We start from the raw sequence: 15,966 nt of genomic DNA, 5'->3' as shown, positions 1-15,966 counted from the left end.
AAAAAATTCATATCTTTATGTTTGAAGCCTGAAATGTGGCGAAAGGTTGCAAGATTCAAGGGGGCCGAATACTTTTGCAAGGCACTGTACATTGAGTTTTTGGATCAAAACAAGGTAGGTACGCGATAATATCTCGTTAAAGTCATGGGGTCTGTAATTCTGCTCTCGCGTGCTCTCACCTCCAGATAGGGTTTTGCTGTTTAATTTTTTTTTTTTTTTAAATGCCCTCCTGTTCAAAATTTTTCTTCCCCCAGAAAATTGAGATTTTAAGCTTTCCAATGATTTTCAATTTTCCAATGATCCAATTTTGAAAGTTGGCTGAATTGGGGGTCTCAGAGCGGAACTTCAGGTCACTTGAGTGTTTTCCGCCATATACATATTTTAGAACATTTGGTATATATTTGGATCAAATATATTAGTCTGTTAAGAAAACGCTAATGTAAACTGACCATTAATCAGTGCCAATCTCTGAAAATGTACGTTAGGCCTACTGCACGATAAGCAGAACACTATGCAAACTAACAATATGAAATATTGAAAATAATTAAAGTTTAAGAACGCTGCCTTTGCAATTTCCTGGCCTGTTGCCATTATCACTGTTGAGATGTGTTTGCCAGAGTCACAGTCGTCATCGCATTTGCAACTGCGTCACCACCCCCTTCACCCCCCTCCCGATCTGCTCTATCCAGGTAGGAGACAGATGTGTGACAAGACCAACCTTCGAAAATTCGCGCTTCCTTCAACCAAGTTGTAGTAACGTACACCATCACATCCTCAGTAACAATAATGGCGTTGCAAAGATGGTAAATTAATTAGTTCTATTAGTCACTACTAAAAAAAATAACACTGTTACACTCTTACACCGTTATGAACAACATTGACCATGGGTCGTTAACCCACACCTCATGCCTTTGCGCGATTTGCACGCGCAAAGACTTGTGGGTACAATTTCCGAGTAGTAACTGTGTCTTAATATATAGTTCACTCATGCAGGTCATGAACTAACCAAGTATGTAAAGTCACGGTTACAACTTAGAACGTGTGGCATCAAGACTTGAGGGCACACCTCCCGAGTGACTTTGCATAGTTGGGGAATTCATGACGTGTGAGTGTTCCGTGTAAAAAGTGTGTAAAAGTGAGCACTTATTCTACTCGTTTCGTTAGATCAAATATGTACCACAGAAAATATATATGTATACAGTGATCCCTCGCTACTTCGCGCTTTAAACGTCATGCCCTCAGTCCATCGCGAATTTTTTCTGGGTTTAAGAAAAGAAAAAAAAAAAAAACAGATGAGCTGTCCCGAGCCGATTGCGTAGTCTCACTCTCTCTGTCACCCTCCTTCCCTCTCCCTGCTTGTTGTTGGTCAGGCAGTGTGTGCTCTGGATTTGCTTATTAAAGTTAACAATGATTGACAGACGTTGATGTTTGATGTTGCCAGAGAACTGAGCTTCAAAGCACCACACGCTTCAATCATCGTTTAACTTGTTAAACAGTTGCTGTGGCAACTCAGTGTGTGTAAGTAAGCAGCCATTCACAGCTGTGTCTTGACACTCGGTGATACAAGTTAATTATGCTCTCACGTGCTCTCACCTCAAGTTAGGGTTTCGCTGTTTAATTCTTTTTTTTTTTCTTTAAACGCCCTCCCAGACAAAATTTTTCTTCCCCCAGAAAATTGAGATTTTAAGCTTTCCAATGATGTATCACACACACGTGCATATCGGACAATGTGTTTTCCGCCATATATAAATATAGAGTTGAGCTGACGCAATCATTTCAAATGTCACTATATACAGTGGTGCAAATAAGTATTTAGTCAACCACTAATTGTGCAGGTTCTCCCTCTTGAAAATATTAGAGAGGCCTGTAATTGTCAACATGGGTAAACCTCAACCATGAGAGACAGAATGTGGGGAAAAAAACAACAGAAAATCACATTGTTTGATTTTTAAGGAATTTATTTGCAAATCATGGTGGAAAATAAGTATTTGGTCAGTTCCAAAAGTTCATCTCAATACTTTGTTATGTACCCTTTGTTGGCAATAACGGAGGCCAAATGTTTTCTGTAACTCTTCACAAGCTTTTCACACACTGTTGCTGGTATTTTGGCCCATTCCTCCATGCAGATCTCCTCTAGAGCATTGATGTTTTGGGGCTGTCGTTGGGCAACACGGACTTTTAACTCCCTCCACAGATTTTCTATGGGGTTGAGATCTAGAGACTGGCTATGCCACTCCAGGACCTTGAAATGCTTCTTACGAAGCCACTCCTTTGTTGGCTTGGCTGTGTGTTTGGGATCATTTGTCATGCTGAAAGACCCAGCCACGTCTCATCTTCAATGCCCTTGCTGATGGAAGGAGATTTTCACTCAAAATCTCACGATACATGGCCCCATTCATCCATTGACTAAATACTTATTTGCCCCACTGTACGTGCGACTCCAATTGTTGTCGTTTATGTGGAAACTGGGTTGAAATGGCTCTTTAAAAGGTTGCAGATCCCTGGTTTGGATGTTTCAAAAGTAGCTCGCGAGGCAAGGAAACATGTTGGCACTCCTGCTCTGTACAGTATGTTGAAATGCATTCTATTGTCGAATCTCTTTAGTTGAGAAAATCAACCGTTAATGCCAGCGTAGCCATACCAAAGTGCGCAGGATCAAACTTTTGCTCAGTCCCATTTGTTTAAACGAGTAATGTGCGTGCGTGCATTAAGGATGTTTGTAAGCTTTTGAAATGCTGTTAACTCATTTGGAGATCAAAGTTTGTTCTATATTTGCGATTCAAACTATTAATATAGTTAATTATATACTTGGGCTCATCAATTCTTTTACGGAAATTATTTGTTGTTGTTCTTGGTTCTTATCTTCGCAAATAGTGGGGTCCACTTAAACAATTCTGATTATTCTGAAGAATGCTGACATTTATCTTGGTACAACCTATTCATTGGTTCAGTTTGAAAATCCAACCATATCTAAAGTGAATGCACATTCTATTGCGGGTCACTGAGAGGATGAATGTGAAGGTGAAAGGTAGACAAATACCGATAACCGCATTAACACAGACCAGCACTGCATGAAAGTCAAGAAAGTGAACCTAAACACTATCAGCTAGTGCTGTATCGGTCGCGAACGATTCGTTCTTTTTGAACGAATTGTTTTGGTGAACGAGACCGAACTAATCATCATCTGCACTGATTCGTTCGTGGGAGGGCGTTGAGCAAGCGGCAGCGTCTTCTGACATCGCACACGACCAATCAGACGCCAGCCTCATCGCGGGCAGGGGAGGGAGCGGAAACAGAATCAGGGCGTTTGTCACTCACGTCCACGTGTGGCAAATAAGCAGCCAGCGTGCAGGCAGGGGGGCAAGACTGAGTTTTGTCACTTCCCGTTCAGTGACTCGGTCCTCCGGTTCCTGACCTAGCTTGCTGCTAACTTGATTTTCCAGTAATGACTATGCGGTGAACGAATCAGAAAATGAAAGGAAATGACTTTGTCACATATTTGTTAACGTGGAGCCTATCAAATGCTGCTCAAACAGACAAAAACACCACACAAATCTAGCGAGCATTGTTTAGAGTAGTACTTTTCTCAACAAACTCGTGACTGCCTATGACGACATACTATCAAATTTACAGTAATTTAAAACACGGGTAGCTACGAGGCAAGCAAAAGCTGAGCTGCGGTCGCGTGACGGCAGTGAAGCGGGCAGAGAACTGTCACTATATAGAGGCTTCATGGCAGTGATATTTACCTCATATGTGCACAGAAAAAAATATTTAGTATGATCACCATAATACTGATTTGCAATGAAACTGTATATACATGTCAATTTTTTCCCGAGTGTTTTATTTTATTTTTTCGTGTCAGCGTGTCGGGTGTTGGTTGGTTTGACAAATTATGTCAATCCGTCCATCATGTGCTACTCAAGCGCCCAAAACAACGCACGCAGACACGGGAGATGTCGCAATATGTCTACATTTTTCTTAACAGACTAATGAGAGTAGAAAGGCGACATCGTAAAGAGCTAACAATTATTTCTCGTCAGCATTTGACGATCTGAGATGCGGGGACAACAGGGGAGCTGACCGGATTATTTTATTTATTAATACCAGTGCAAAAAAACAATATGATCACCATAATACTGATTTGCAATGAAACTGTATATACATGTAATTTTTTTCCGAGTGTTTTTTTTTTTTTTTTCGTGTCAGGTGTTGGTTGGTTTGACAAATTATGTCAATCCGTCCATCATGTGCTACTCAGGCGCCCAAAAACAAAGCACGCGGACACGGGAGATGTCGCAATATGTCTACATTTTTCTTAACAGACTAATGAGAGTAGAAAGGCGACATCGTAAAGAGCAAACAATTATTTCTCGTCAGCATTTTACGATCTGAGATGCGGGGACGATAGGGGAGCTGACCGGATTATTTTATTTATTAATACCAGTGCAAAAATTCAACACGATCATCTTAATACTGAAAAACAAAAATACAACAGAGCGAGATGTAAATATGATGTGTTGGTCGTTCCATATTCAGAAATTAAACTTTCGATGTATTTTTATTTTCGTGACAGCAAACATGCTGTATATGTGATTGTATGTGTGATCAAGAACCTGCTAAAGAAAGTCCGTGCGCCCCCGCCCCCTACTCCCCTCACAAAAGGAAAATGTTTAACCGTGTCCTAAATCGAAATGCAAGCACTGAGCCCATAGAACTAGGACAGACGACGCGGAAGTTCTCCCTCGCTTTTGCAGCAGCAGGAGGGAGACGAGGCTGTCTGTGAAAGCAGAATGATACCGCCTGTCACTCATTTCTGAAACTACGACGAATGGTCAATGTGGAAGAGAGGGAGGGACCAAGCAATGTCACTTCCCGTTCAGTTATACTGCGAAGCGGTCTTTGGTGATTCGTTCGGCAACGTCACTTCCCGTTCAGTAACCGAACGATTCGTTTGGGCGGGGAGGGAGATGAGGGGGGCGAACGATTCGTTGAACGATTTGTTTGAACGAATCTTTTTACTGAACGAACCGGAATGGATTCGTTTACTCAAGTGAACGACAAATCTCGTCACTACTATCGGCGTGACCAGTCTGTGTTTATGTTCAACTAAAGATCAACTTTTAAAAACATGTCAGTACAGTATATAGAATTTAAAGGGACACTCCAGTGGAAGTCAACATTCATAAATTAATTGCTTGGGTCGAAGAGAATACCGTTGTTAAAAAACGCGACAAATTTGAGTGATTGAAAAAAAATTGCAAACCATAATCAATACATTTTTCAAATTGAGGAAAAATAAGGCCAGGCCATCAGGTCTCGGACGTTGATGTCACCCGATCCTCTTTTTAGGCCCGCCCAAAAGATCCTTGCAGCTCTGACAAAGAAAGAGTTTCTTGCTATTACTCAAGAGATTCAGCACTCAATTGTTCTCGGCATATGCACATGTTTATCAAGCTTACAAGCGCATATTTCATGTATTTAGAAATACCTTGAATCTGAGGTGATAGCATGCAAATCAAAATCCTCGCAAAAAATATGTTTTTTTTAAGCTTTTGTTTTCTAATTATTTCATTGTTTTGTAAGTGTAGGTATTCACTGTGACCTGCAATCAAAGTGCAAGTGAGGTTACTTCGTGGGTTTCACAATATCTTTGTGATTGTTGGCTATGATAAACACCGGAATTGTTGTTAGACACGGTATGTAAACATGGCACAAAAAGCAGGATTGTCTAGCATGGTATCTGTGTTTGCATGTACGTTGCTTTTTGATGGACAAAGGACTACCACACTTAGCAAAAAACTCAAACATGCTAAAATATCTTTAGAATTGCCAACAACTTCATCTTCCAAGTCTTTTATACTCATGAGGGTTGCGGAGGTGCTGGAGCCTATCCTAGCTAACTATGGGGAACAGGCAGGGTGAATTGCCTACATAAATAATTTAAAATAATATAAAAATACAGGCAAAAACTCGGACATGGGAGGAGTTCGGCGAGGCCATGGAAAACGACTTCCAGATGGCCTCGGGAAATTCTGGTCCACCATCCGACATCTGAGGAGAGGAACGCAGTGCACACTGTGTATGAAGGAGATGGGGTACTGCTGACCTCTACTCGGGACGTCTTGAGTGGGTGGGGAGAATACTTCGAAAACTTCCTCAATTCCACCAACACGCCTTCGCTTGAAGAAGCAGAGTCTGGGGACTCCGACGTCGGCTCTCCTATCTCTGGGGTCGAAGTGACTAAGGTGGTTGGAAAGCTCCTCGGTGGCAAAGCCCCGGAGGTGGATGACATCCGTCCGGAGTTCCTAAAGGCTCTGAATGTTGTGGGGCTGTCGTGGCTGATAAGTCTCTATAACATCCCAGTGCCTCTGGATTGGCAGACTGGGGTGGTGGTCCCCCTTTTTAAGATTGGGGATCGGAGGGTGTGTTCCAATTGTAGAGGACTCAAACAACTCAACCTTGCCGGTAAAGTCTATTTAGGGGTGCTGGAGGTGGAGGATCTGTCCGAAAGTCAGTGGACCAGCTCTAAACCCTCTGCAGGGTCCTCGAGGGTGCATGGGAGTTTGCGCAAACAAAACACAGTCTACATGTGTTTTGTAGATTTGGAGAAGGCGTTCGACCGTGTGCCTCGCGCAGTTCTTTAGGAGGTGCTCCGGGAGTACGGGGTACCGAGCTTCTTGGTAAGGGCTGTTGGGTCCCTGTACGACCGATTTCAGAGTTTGGTCCACATTGCCGGCAGTCAGTCGAATTTTTTCCAAGTGAGGGTTGGACTCCGCCAAGGCTACCCTTTGTCACGGATTTTGTTCATAAATTTTATGGACAGAATTTCTAGGCGTAGCCGAAGCGTAGAGGGGGTCCGGTTTGGTGGCCTCAGCATTGCATCTCTGCTTTGTGCCGATGATGTGATGTTGTTGGCTTCATCAAGCCATGACCTCCAAATCTCACTGGAGCCGTTCCCTGCAGAGTGTGAAGTGGCTGGGATGAATATCAGCACCTCTAAATCCAAGACCATGGTCATCATTCAGAAAAAGGTGGCGTGCCATCTCCGGGTTGGGGATGAGATCCTGCCCCAAGTGGAGGAGTTCAAGTATCTTGGGGTCTTGTTCACGAGAGAGGGTAGGAGGGAGCGGGAGATTGACAGGCGGATCGGTGCAGCGTCTGCAGTGATGCAGTCTCTGCACCGGTCCGTAGTGGTGAAGAAGGAGCTGAGCCGAAATGCAAAGCTCTCAATTTATCAGTCGATCTACGTTCCTACCCTCACCTATGGCAACGAGCTGTGGGTCGTGACTGAAAGGACAAGATCACGGATAAAAGTGGCCGAAATGAGTTTCCCACGCAGGGTGTCCAGGCTGTCGCTTAGAGATAGGGTGAGAACCTCGGTCATCCAGGAGGGACTCGGGGTCAAGCCACTACTTCTCCACGGTGAGAAGAGCCAGTTGAGGTGGCTCAGGCATCCTGGACACCTCCCTGGAGAGGTGTTCCAGGCATGTCCCACTGGCGGAAGGCCCCTGGGACGACCAAGGACACGCTGGAGTCTCTCAGTTGGCCTGGGAATGCCTTGGGATCCCACCAGAGGAGCTGGTTGAAGTGGCTGGGGAGAGGGAAGCCTGGGCTTCCCTGCTAAAGCTGCTGCTTCCCCGACCCGACCCTGGACTAAGCGGTAGGTGATCGATGGATAATTTCATTATATCAGCACCTTACAATGACAATAAAGGTATTCTTTTCCACATTTGTTCATGAAGTTAAGAGTCTCGAAAATGAAGCAATGCAAGTCCAAGCATGCACGAACCAACATGCACTGCAAATAGCTTGCGCAATCAGATATGGAACCCTTGATGGCTTGGCCGATACTAAATAGAGCAAAAAGTCAAAGTAGTAATACTAAGTCATTCATGGTAATTAATTTCAATTCCACCAGACAGCAACGTATACTGTGCACGAGTATGGACACCAGAGGGTGGCACCCTCAAACATTGATGTATGTGCGGGCGAGAGTCCACTACTTACTTTACTGTATGCCATAGTGCCAGGTAATATAGAAAATAAAATCTTTTATCACGATATGGGCCATTTTATCTTACGATCACGATATTACACGATTTACTATATTATTAAATAAAGTATTTGAATATGGGCCATTTTATGTCACGATATTACACGATTTACTATATTATTAAATATTTGATGAAAAATGGGTATTAAAAAGGTAAACGTTATAAATGGTAACATACAGTGGGGAGAACAAGTATTTGATACACTGCCAATTTTGCTGGTTCTCCCGCTTGCAAAGCATGTAGAGGTCTGTAATTTGTATCATAAATTCTCTTGAACTGTGAGGGACGGAATGTAATACAAAAATCCAGAAAATCACGTTGTATGAATTTTAAATAATAAATTTGCATTTAATTGCCTGAAATAAGTATTTGATACATCACAAAAATTGAACTTAATATTTGGCACAAAAACCTTTGTTTGCTATTACAGATACCAAACGTTTCCTGTAGTCCTTGACAAGGTTTGCACACACTGCAGCAGGGATTTTGGCCCACTCCTCCATGCAGATCTTCTCCAGAGCCTTCAGGTTTCAGGGCTGCTGCCGGGCAACACAGACTTTCGGCTCCCTCCATAGATTTTCTATCGGGTTCAGATCTGGTGACTGGCTAGGCCACTCCAGGACCTTAAGATGCTTCTTACGGAGCCACTCTTTAGTTGCCTTGGCTGTGTGCTTTGGGTCGTTGTCATGCTGGAAGACCCGGCCACGACCCATCTTCAGGGCTCTCACTGAAGGAAGGAGGTTGTCAGCCAAGATCTGGCGATACATAGCCACATCCATCCTCCCCTCAATACGGTGCAGTCGTCCTGTACCCTTGGCAGAGAAGCAGCCCCAAAAAATGATGTTTCCTCCTCCATGTTTCACGGTTGGGATGGTGTTCTTGGGGTTGTACTCATCCTTCTTTTTCTTCCAAACACGACGAGCCGAGTTTAGACCAAAAAGTTCAATTTTGGTCTCATCTGACCACATGACCTTCTCCCATTGCTCCTCTGGATCATCCAGATGGTCAGTGGCAAACTTCAGACGTGTCTTGACATGCACTGGCTACAGCAGCGAGACCGTGCGTGCGCTGTAGGATTTTAATCCATGACGGCGTAATGTGTTTCCGATGGTTTTCTTCGAGACTGTGGTTCCAGCTCTCTTCAGGTCATTGACCAGGTCCTGCCGTGTAGTCCTGGGCTGATCCCTCACCTTCCTCATGATCAGTGATGCCCCACGAGGTGAGATCTGGCATGGAGCCCCAGGATGAGGCAGACTGACCGTCAACTTGAACTCCTTCCATTTTCTAATAATCGCTCCAACAGTTGTTACCTTCTCACCAAGCTGCTTGCTTATTTTCCTGTAGCCCATCCCAGCCTTGTGCAGGTCTATTATTTTATCCTTGATGTCCTTACACAGCTCTTTGGTCTTGGCCATTGTGGAGAGGTTGGAGTTTGTTTGTTTGAGCATGTGAACAGGTGTCTATTATAGAGCAGGGCGGTAAAACCGAAAATTTACCGTTACCGAAATTCTTCACGATGACCGACGTAATTTTGACCATGTCGGTAAATTCGGTAATTTAATAAAAGAAGAAAATATAGTCTTTTCATCTCGCTTTGACTCTGTGTTGTTCGGCTGTGTTTATTCCCCTTTAAGAAAGCAGACAGTGTGCTTACGTTTGGAGTCACATGGTTGTCAGGAAGCCAATCAAACAGAAGCCCGGTAGGCTAACGCTAGCAGCTAACGCTAGCGGCTAACGCTACAAGTAAACGGGATGAAGTCGGGCTTAAGTTAGCTTCGCCAAACTTTCACCCTACATTAAGTAAACTTTTGACGGGTTCCAGATAGGGATGGAAAAACCGAGGCTTTCTGAAACAATGAACCACTTTTAAGACAATTGCCCTAAATTGAATCACTGTTTGACACACTGCAAGAGCCCCATCTACTGGATAAACAGTGCACGTTTCTTTTTAAAAGTAAAGTTGACAAATTGCCTCAGCATTACATATCTTCAATAGAATTAAGTAGATGTCGTCTATTTCAACCAGGAGATCGTGTCGTTATTAAGTGTGATTTACACAATTAAAGTTGACCTCTTTAAGCCTGTGTCATTGCTTTTGTCTGTGAAGATGTGTTCAAAGCAGTATTTGTAATACACGACAGTGCTAGTCTTGTAAGTGGCTCGTCCTAGATGACGGGGAGTAACTATGTATTGTTTATTTTTTGTAAAAATTACAGTACAGTAAGCACAGTGCTTGGGAGCAGGAATATTATTTATTGCATACTGTAAGGATTTCCAAAATCATAAGATGTAAATAATTGAGCCGAATAAAAGAAAGGAAAGGTTTGTGAAACATTTTATTTTTTAATTAAGTATAATTTCTGGGGGGCGGGTGGATGTGTCGTATTTGTATCTATTCTAAATATCTAAACGTATGCCACTATCTAGTGTATAACAATGCGGAATGAATTTAATGAAATTCAAGTGATGATATTTTTCAAGTCTTTCAAGCTGTTATAAATGTTCACACAAGAATTCTTATTGTTTACAAGATTTTTTTTTAAATACTTAATGTTTAGACTGCATGTGCAATTGTTAAATTGAAAGCTGGTAAATAAATTTAATGAGAAACTTAATTTGTATTCCATGCATTGATTCAAATTTTCAAATTATATAACAGTTTGCTTGGGCGAATTTATCGTCATTTATCGTTATCGAGGTAAATTTGCTCAATTTATCGTGATACGCACTTAAGGCCATATCGCCCAGCCCTAGTCTATTATACAGGTAACAAGTTCAAACAGGTGCAGTTACTCCCGGTAATGAGTGGAGAACAGGAGGGGTTCTTAAAAAAGAACTAAGAGCCGAAATATTTACTAGTTGGTAATGTATCAAATACGTATTTCATGCAGTTAAATACAAATTTATTATTTAAAAATTATACAATGTGATTTTCTGGATTTTTGTATTATACTCCGTCCCTCACAGTTGAAGAGAACTTATGATACAAATAACAGACCTCTACATGGCTTGGAAGTGGGAAAACCAGCAAAATCGGCAGTGTATCAAATACTTGTTCTCCCCACTGGATTGATCTTTGCTAGTGGCTAATTCTATCCCAATGTAGTAGTGGCTATGTGTGTTTACCCCAAACTCCAAAGTGCATGGAATTTGTTGAAATTAACTCCACAGACTAATTAAACCCTCGAAAAAATAAGCCTCATCTAAAAAATTCTGAACTTCGAGTTAAGGTTTAATAGCATATCAGTTGCCTGGCTCTGCCAGACTATTCTGCCTGTATTTTTCAAACACTGAGAGTATAGTCTGGGAACCAGCCCATTGACGGCCTCTCGAGCAGGTACAAAATCCATCGACAAATCAGATTCGTTTATTTGCGTGACATGTTCTTAAAGAGCAACGTCACTCTTGTGCGTCGAAAGTTGTCTCCACAACAACACAGATGGTGACGGGAGAGCCAAGAATATGTTCCAATCCACGGTAAAATCAGTTCTAAATTACCAAAAACACATCGACACGAGTCATTGACAACAGTCTGTCTCGTGCTAGCCATGTTGAATAAACTCTGCTCTCTTCGTATGTTTACTTCCGAGCGCAAGTCCCTCGTCCTTCCCTCGTCACTTTACTAACGTCACGTCTGCCCGTCGCTGATTGGTCCACTCCGCTGTCTGTTTGCTGTGGCTTGCTCCGCCCTGGTAATTGTAACCGCGTGAATGGTGGCCAGACTCAATAGCTGGAACAGCTGGTGTACCAGGCAAGCATATCAGTGCCAATGCAAAATAATGCAAATTGACTGCACAATAATCAACAACACACAAATGAATTTCACAGTGCAATAAACACAAAGGGGGGTGGGGCGTGAATGCACACACGCGGTCAATTTGGCCACAAAACGGTAACTAAGCATTTTGCACTCAATCGGACTAACAACACATCCCAAAGATGCGAAACGAACACGCCGCCTCACGGCATAAATGTGCGACACAATGATGTAAAAAAATGCTTGCCGACTTGGAGCAATGTCTACCCAACGTTGCAACGGCAAAGTTACGAAACAGCTGCGCATGTAGCGAACCCAACCTATCGCTGGAACCCTCCAGAATGAAGAAAAAATACTCAAGTTCATTATCGGGTGCACACTGATCACCACGTCCTCGCACAGCTCAATAGGTGGCTGCACTCAGCTCAAATGTGCACCTGCGAACACATCAGTCCCAAAACACTTAGCGCGTGTGACTCGAAACCAAAACAGGAAGTAACGGTGATCGGTTACCATGGAAACGAACCCATAGTGAGAAGATGGGAACCTTTCGAACATTTTCTATTCGAAATGCTCTTCTACACTGACTTCAGACATGAAGAAAAACAACTTTAATCAGATTACTGGTATGGAATCATGAACGCATTAGATTGCTCGTTACTGAAAGAAAGAAATCAGATTACTTCGTAGCACTGTGGAGTTCAGTACAATGTATTTTTACATGATTGAAATTGATGATTTTGGTGATACATATACGCAAGCCTGTTGACCGGGTGGGGGGGGGGGATAACCAGGTATGTAGTGACGGGCCTCAGGACCATAGGGGTCCCTGAATGACCCTTAATTGATTTTACTTTACATTCACGTATTTCTTTTTTATTTAAATCATTGTCTGATTAAATATTTTGTTCTACTCGAAATATACTTAAAAACCTTAACATATTAAATGTTTCAAATATATATTTAATTCCTTTTTTTGCACAACCCCCCCGCCCCCGCCCCGTCTCAGCAGAGAATGGTTTGACCCCGCACTGGTGCACTTAAGTGCTATGGATTTTCTTGTCTTTGCCAGTGACAGTAGCTGGAGGAGGGCGAAAACAATAAAAAACTATCTACGCTCCACCATATCACAGAGCGGGCTTAACAACCTAGCCATTGTTACCTAACTGCACTTTATGGTAAGCTGCGGTGCTCTCAACTCTGCACAGTATTGTGGAGTGGACGGGTGGACGGCTCGTTTGTTGTCAGTTCGTCCGGGTCTTCATTCAGGAAGGTGGCGATGTGCATAAAAACGCAGAGACACGTCGGATGGGTTTTCACTGGAACTTTTATTAACAATGGGGGACTCACAGCCACTCAACTCAGCGGTACCCCGCAACAACTCTTAACAACTCCTATCTCACCCCATTACGCTCACCGACCTCTTCGTCTGCGCCAAATTGGTAAAGCCGGTCACATTGTAGGGGACTGCGGCCCCTTGGGGATACCGGTAACACCATGCTCTCCGTTGAGCGTGAGCTTGCTCAAACACTGGATTTCACTGATGTTATAAATGACTTTGCTGTCAGAAAATCTATAAGCATCACTGTTTGAGGTCTTGACAACCCCAGGGATGTGGAAGGGCAGACATAGGATGTTTAGTTAAACTGCTTTGTTGCTTAGCAGGCAGGCATAGCACTCTCAGTTGTATTGTACTGTAGCCTACATGGGACAATAGATGGAAACTGTTTGTTTATATTGTGTCACATCACATTAGGGTCTGTTAAATTTAACTGTCCATCTCAAATATAATAATTTAAAAAATTTACACTGTCATTGCGTGCAAAGCAAAGTACTGCATATGTTGTCGTGACAAGCCGGTGGCAGGGGTGGGGGGGCCCTATAATGGTCTGTTGTCCCCGGGCCCCTGCAAGTCTGTTGACAGCCCTGCATATACGTATTGTCATATCGAACAGCATCAGTATACCGTTTGCATGATGATAGTGTGGTATTGTCGCCTCAGGTCTAGGAAAGGTCATGGATAATGTTACTTATTTTCTGATTTTGGTTCATATTACTGTAGAAGCTCACTTGACTGAATGAATGCATTGTGTTTGTCTACCTCGTTTGCTTCAGCCACATGACAGATGACTTCTCCAGTTGCGGGGTTTACAGTTGGGAAGGTTTTCCCACTTGATGCATCCTGCCACTCGTTGTTGATGAACAGCTACAACATAAATGTGCACGGAGGTATGAGATTTACGCAGGACCAAAAACGCACCAGGTAAATAAAGTACGCACTACTCTCAATACAATACAAACACCAGCCAAAATTTTAAAATATGCTGCAATATGGGGAGATACATTTGTGCCACGTGTCGCTGCCAAGTCCCAGAAGAAGAAAATTCACTTTGGGGCTGGTTTATTTAGTTTTGTTTATACAATATTGATTACGCAAGACGTGATTTCTATGAGGCGCTCTCGTTGCTAGTAGTGATTTGAATGCTACTGCTCACTGTCAGATTACTAATGAAGGTTTTGCATTAAAAATAACTTCATAACTCGCGAAGCGGTCCAAATATGAAGAAATAAACGGATAGGAAGTGTACCTTATTAAAGTGGACTTCGGGTTGGGTGTTTGGTACTGGAATAGCCGCTGCAGAGTAGTGACACGCCGACACAGCCTTCACCCGTGGAAGGGCTCGAGAAATCACCGCACGGAGCATTTCGGATTAGGTCACGCGCCACTGCGAGTTTTGCAAAACTGCGTTCAAAGTGCGCAGTCGGTGGAGAGCGCTTTAAATTATTCTTTTTTTATGTCACCACGCCTATTTCACGTCACTATTTTCTGACCAATCTTCTGCACTACTTTTTTTTATTGTCGATGTCATAAATATCATGTCTACCCGCTAGATGTCTTTTAGCTAAGTAATTTAAAGCTAATAACTGGCGGCCATCTTGTAACAGAATATTTATCTGACTGTCTCTTTTGCAGTGGACGTAAAATGAGTGGTTTACAGCTACCTCCATACAAATGTCCTACTTCTACCCGCAATTTGGGCCAAACTCAAAGCAACATTACTTCAATCAAAAAAGTTTTTGCAATGAAAAAAAAATCACTTCAATCAGAAAATATTGAATCAAAGAAAATAGTTTTCAAATGCTTTATTTCTTTTTATTTTTGAGTTTTGAGTTTGTTTGTGTTTTATTATTTGTTTTTGCATTCCTTTTTTTTTATTTGATTGAGTGTCTTTTTTTTTATTATTGAAATATATATTTTGATTGCAGCAACTTCTTTTTTATTGAACAATAAAGACTACGGACCTGCATGTACCCGTTACATTTGTGCACTATGTTATTATGATTTGTGATGTTAAAAGAATATTTTCTTGCATGTATTATTGTACACGTTCAACTTGTTTGATAGCATTAATAAATGCAACATTCTTAACAAATGCTATGTTTTGGTTGTTGGGTTGTGCTAAGTAGACTTCATGCACTGCATTTTGTGGGTCGACAAAAGGTTTTTTTGGGGGGGGGGGGGGGGGGGGGGCAAAGCGTCATGTCGCCCAGGGCACTTAGTAGGTTAGGAACACCAACTACTAAAGAGGAAGAGTTATGAAAAATGGCTGGATAGATAATTGTACTTATTAAACAACTGTTCGAGCAAAGGTATAATATTCAAGGCATAGAGGCCAGATATGTTCACACAGGTAGGCCAGAGCCCAGATTAAAACACATGACCTCTGAACTGTGATTTGCTATGCAGTCACCATCCACTGGACAAAATAATTCTTTCCATCTACATTCAAATCATATATTTGTATAGTCCCACAAATAGCAGCCCACTTAGGAAAATTACAAATTTTATAGAGTAAAGTTATGGAAGACCAGGAGTGCAAAAATTAAAGAAATAAATACACAACTAAATAAATTATTAAATGTGTAATTAAAAAGCTTCTATTTCAATATTTATTTATTTGAACATTGATTTTTTTTTCAATATTTATTTATTTCAATTTATATTTATCTATTACAATTTATATTTACTTATTTCATTATTAATTTATTTTTTCAAAATTTATTTATTTCAATTTATATTTATTTATTTCTATATTTATTCATTTTCACTTTTTATTTATTGATTTCAATTTTCATTTAATTATTTCAACA

The 15,966-nt window shown here is 41.9% G+C and overlaps 1 protein-coding gene across 3 annotated transcripts in view; it reads right to left on the bottom strand.

The window, feature by feature from the left end:
- The window catches only part of LOC130914841 (aldehyde dehydrogenase, mitochondrial-like), a 61,082-nt gene extending 46,456 nt beyond the window's left edge, over positions 1-14,626 (bottom strand). For 2 of the 3 annotated variants that reach the window (XM_057834384.1, XM_057834385.1), the window contains exons 1-2: positions 14,403-14,626; positions 13,916-14,020 (exon numbers count right to left, since the gene is read on the bottom strand). In XM_057834384.1, the coding sequence (XP_057690367.1) occupies positions 13,916-14,020; positions 14,403-14,519 (222 nt within the window). In that variant the 5' untranslated portion in view covers positions 14,520-14,626. The remainder of the gene's footprint in view (positions 1-13,915; positions 14,021-14,402) is intronic. The other variant, XM_057834383.1, reaches the window with a different exon arrangement.
- Between the last annotated feature and the right edge of the window lie 1,340 nt (positions 14,627-15,966).

This window comes from Corythoichthys intestinalis, chromosome 4 (genome assembly GCF_030265065.1).
Source record: "Corythoichthys intestinalis isolate RoL2023-P3 chromosome 4, ASM3026506v1, whole genome shotgun sequence".
Taxonomy (NCBI): Eukaryota; Metazoa; Chordata; class Actinopteri; order Syngnathiformes; family Syngnathidae; genus Corythoichthys; species Corythoichthys intestinalis.
Note: the sequence above shows the minus strand (reverse complement) of the source record. Positions and strands in the feature narration are given on the sequence as shown.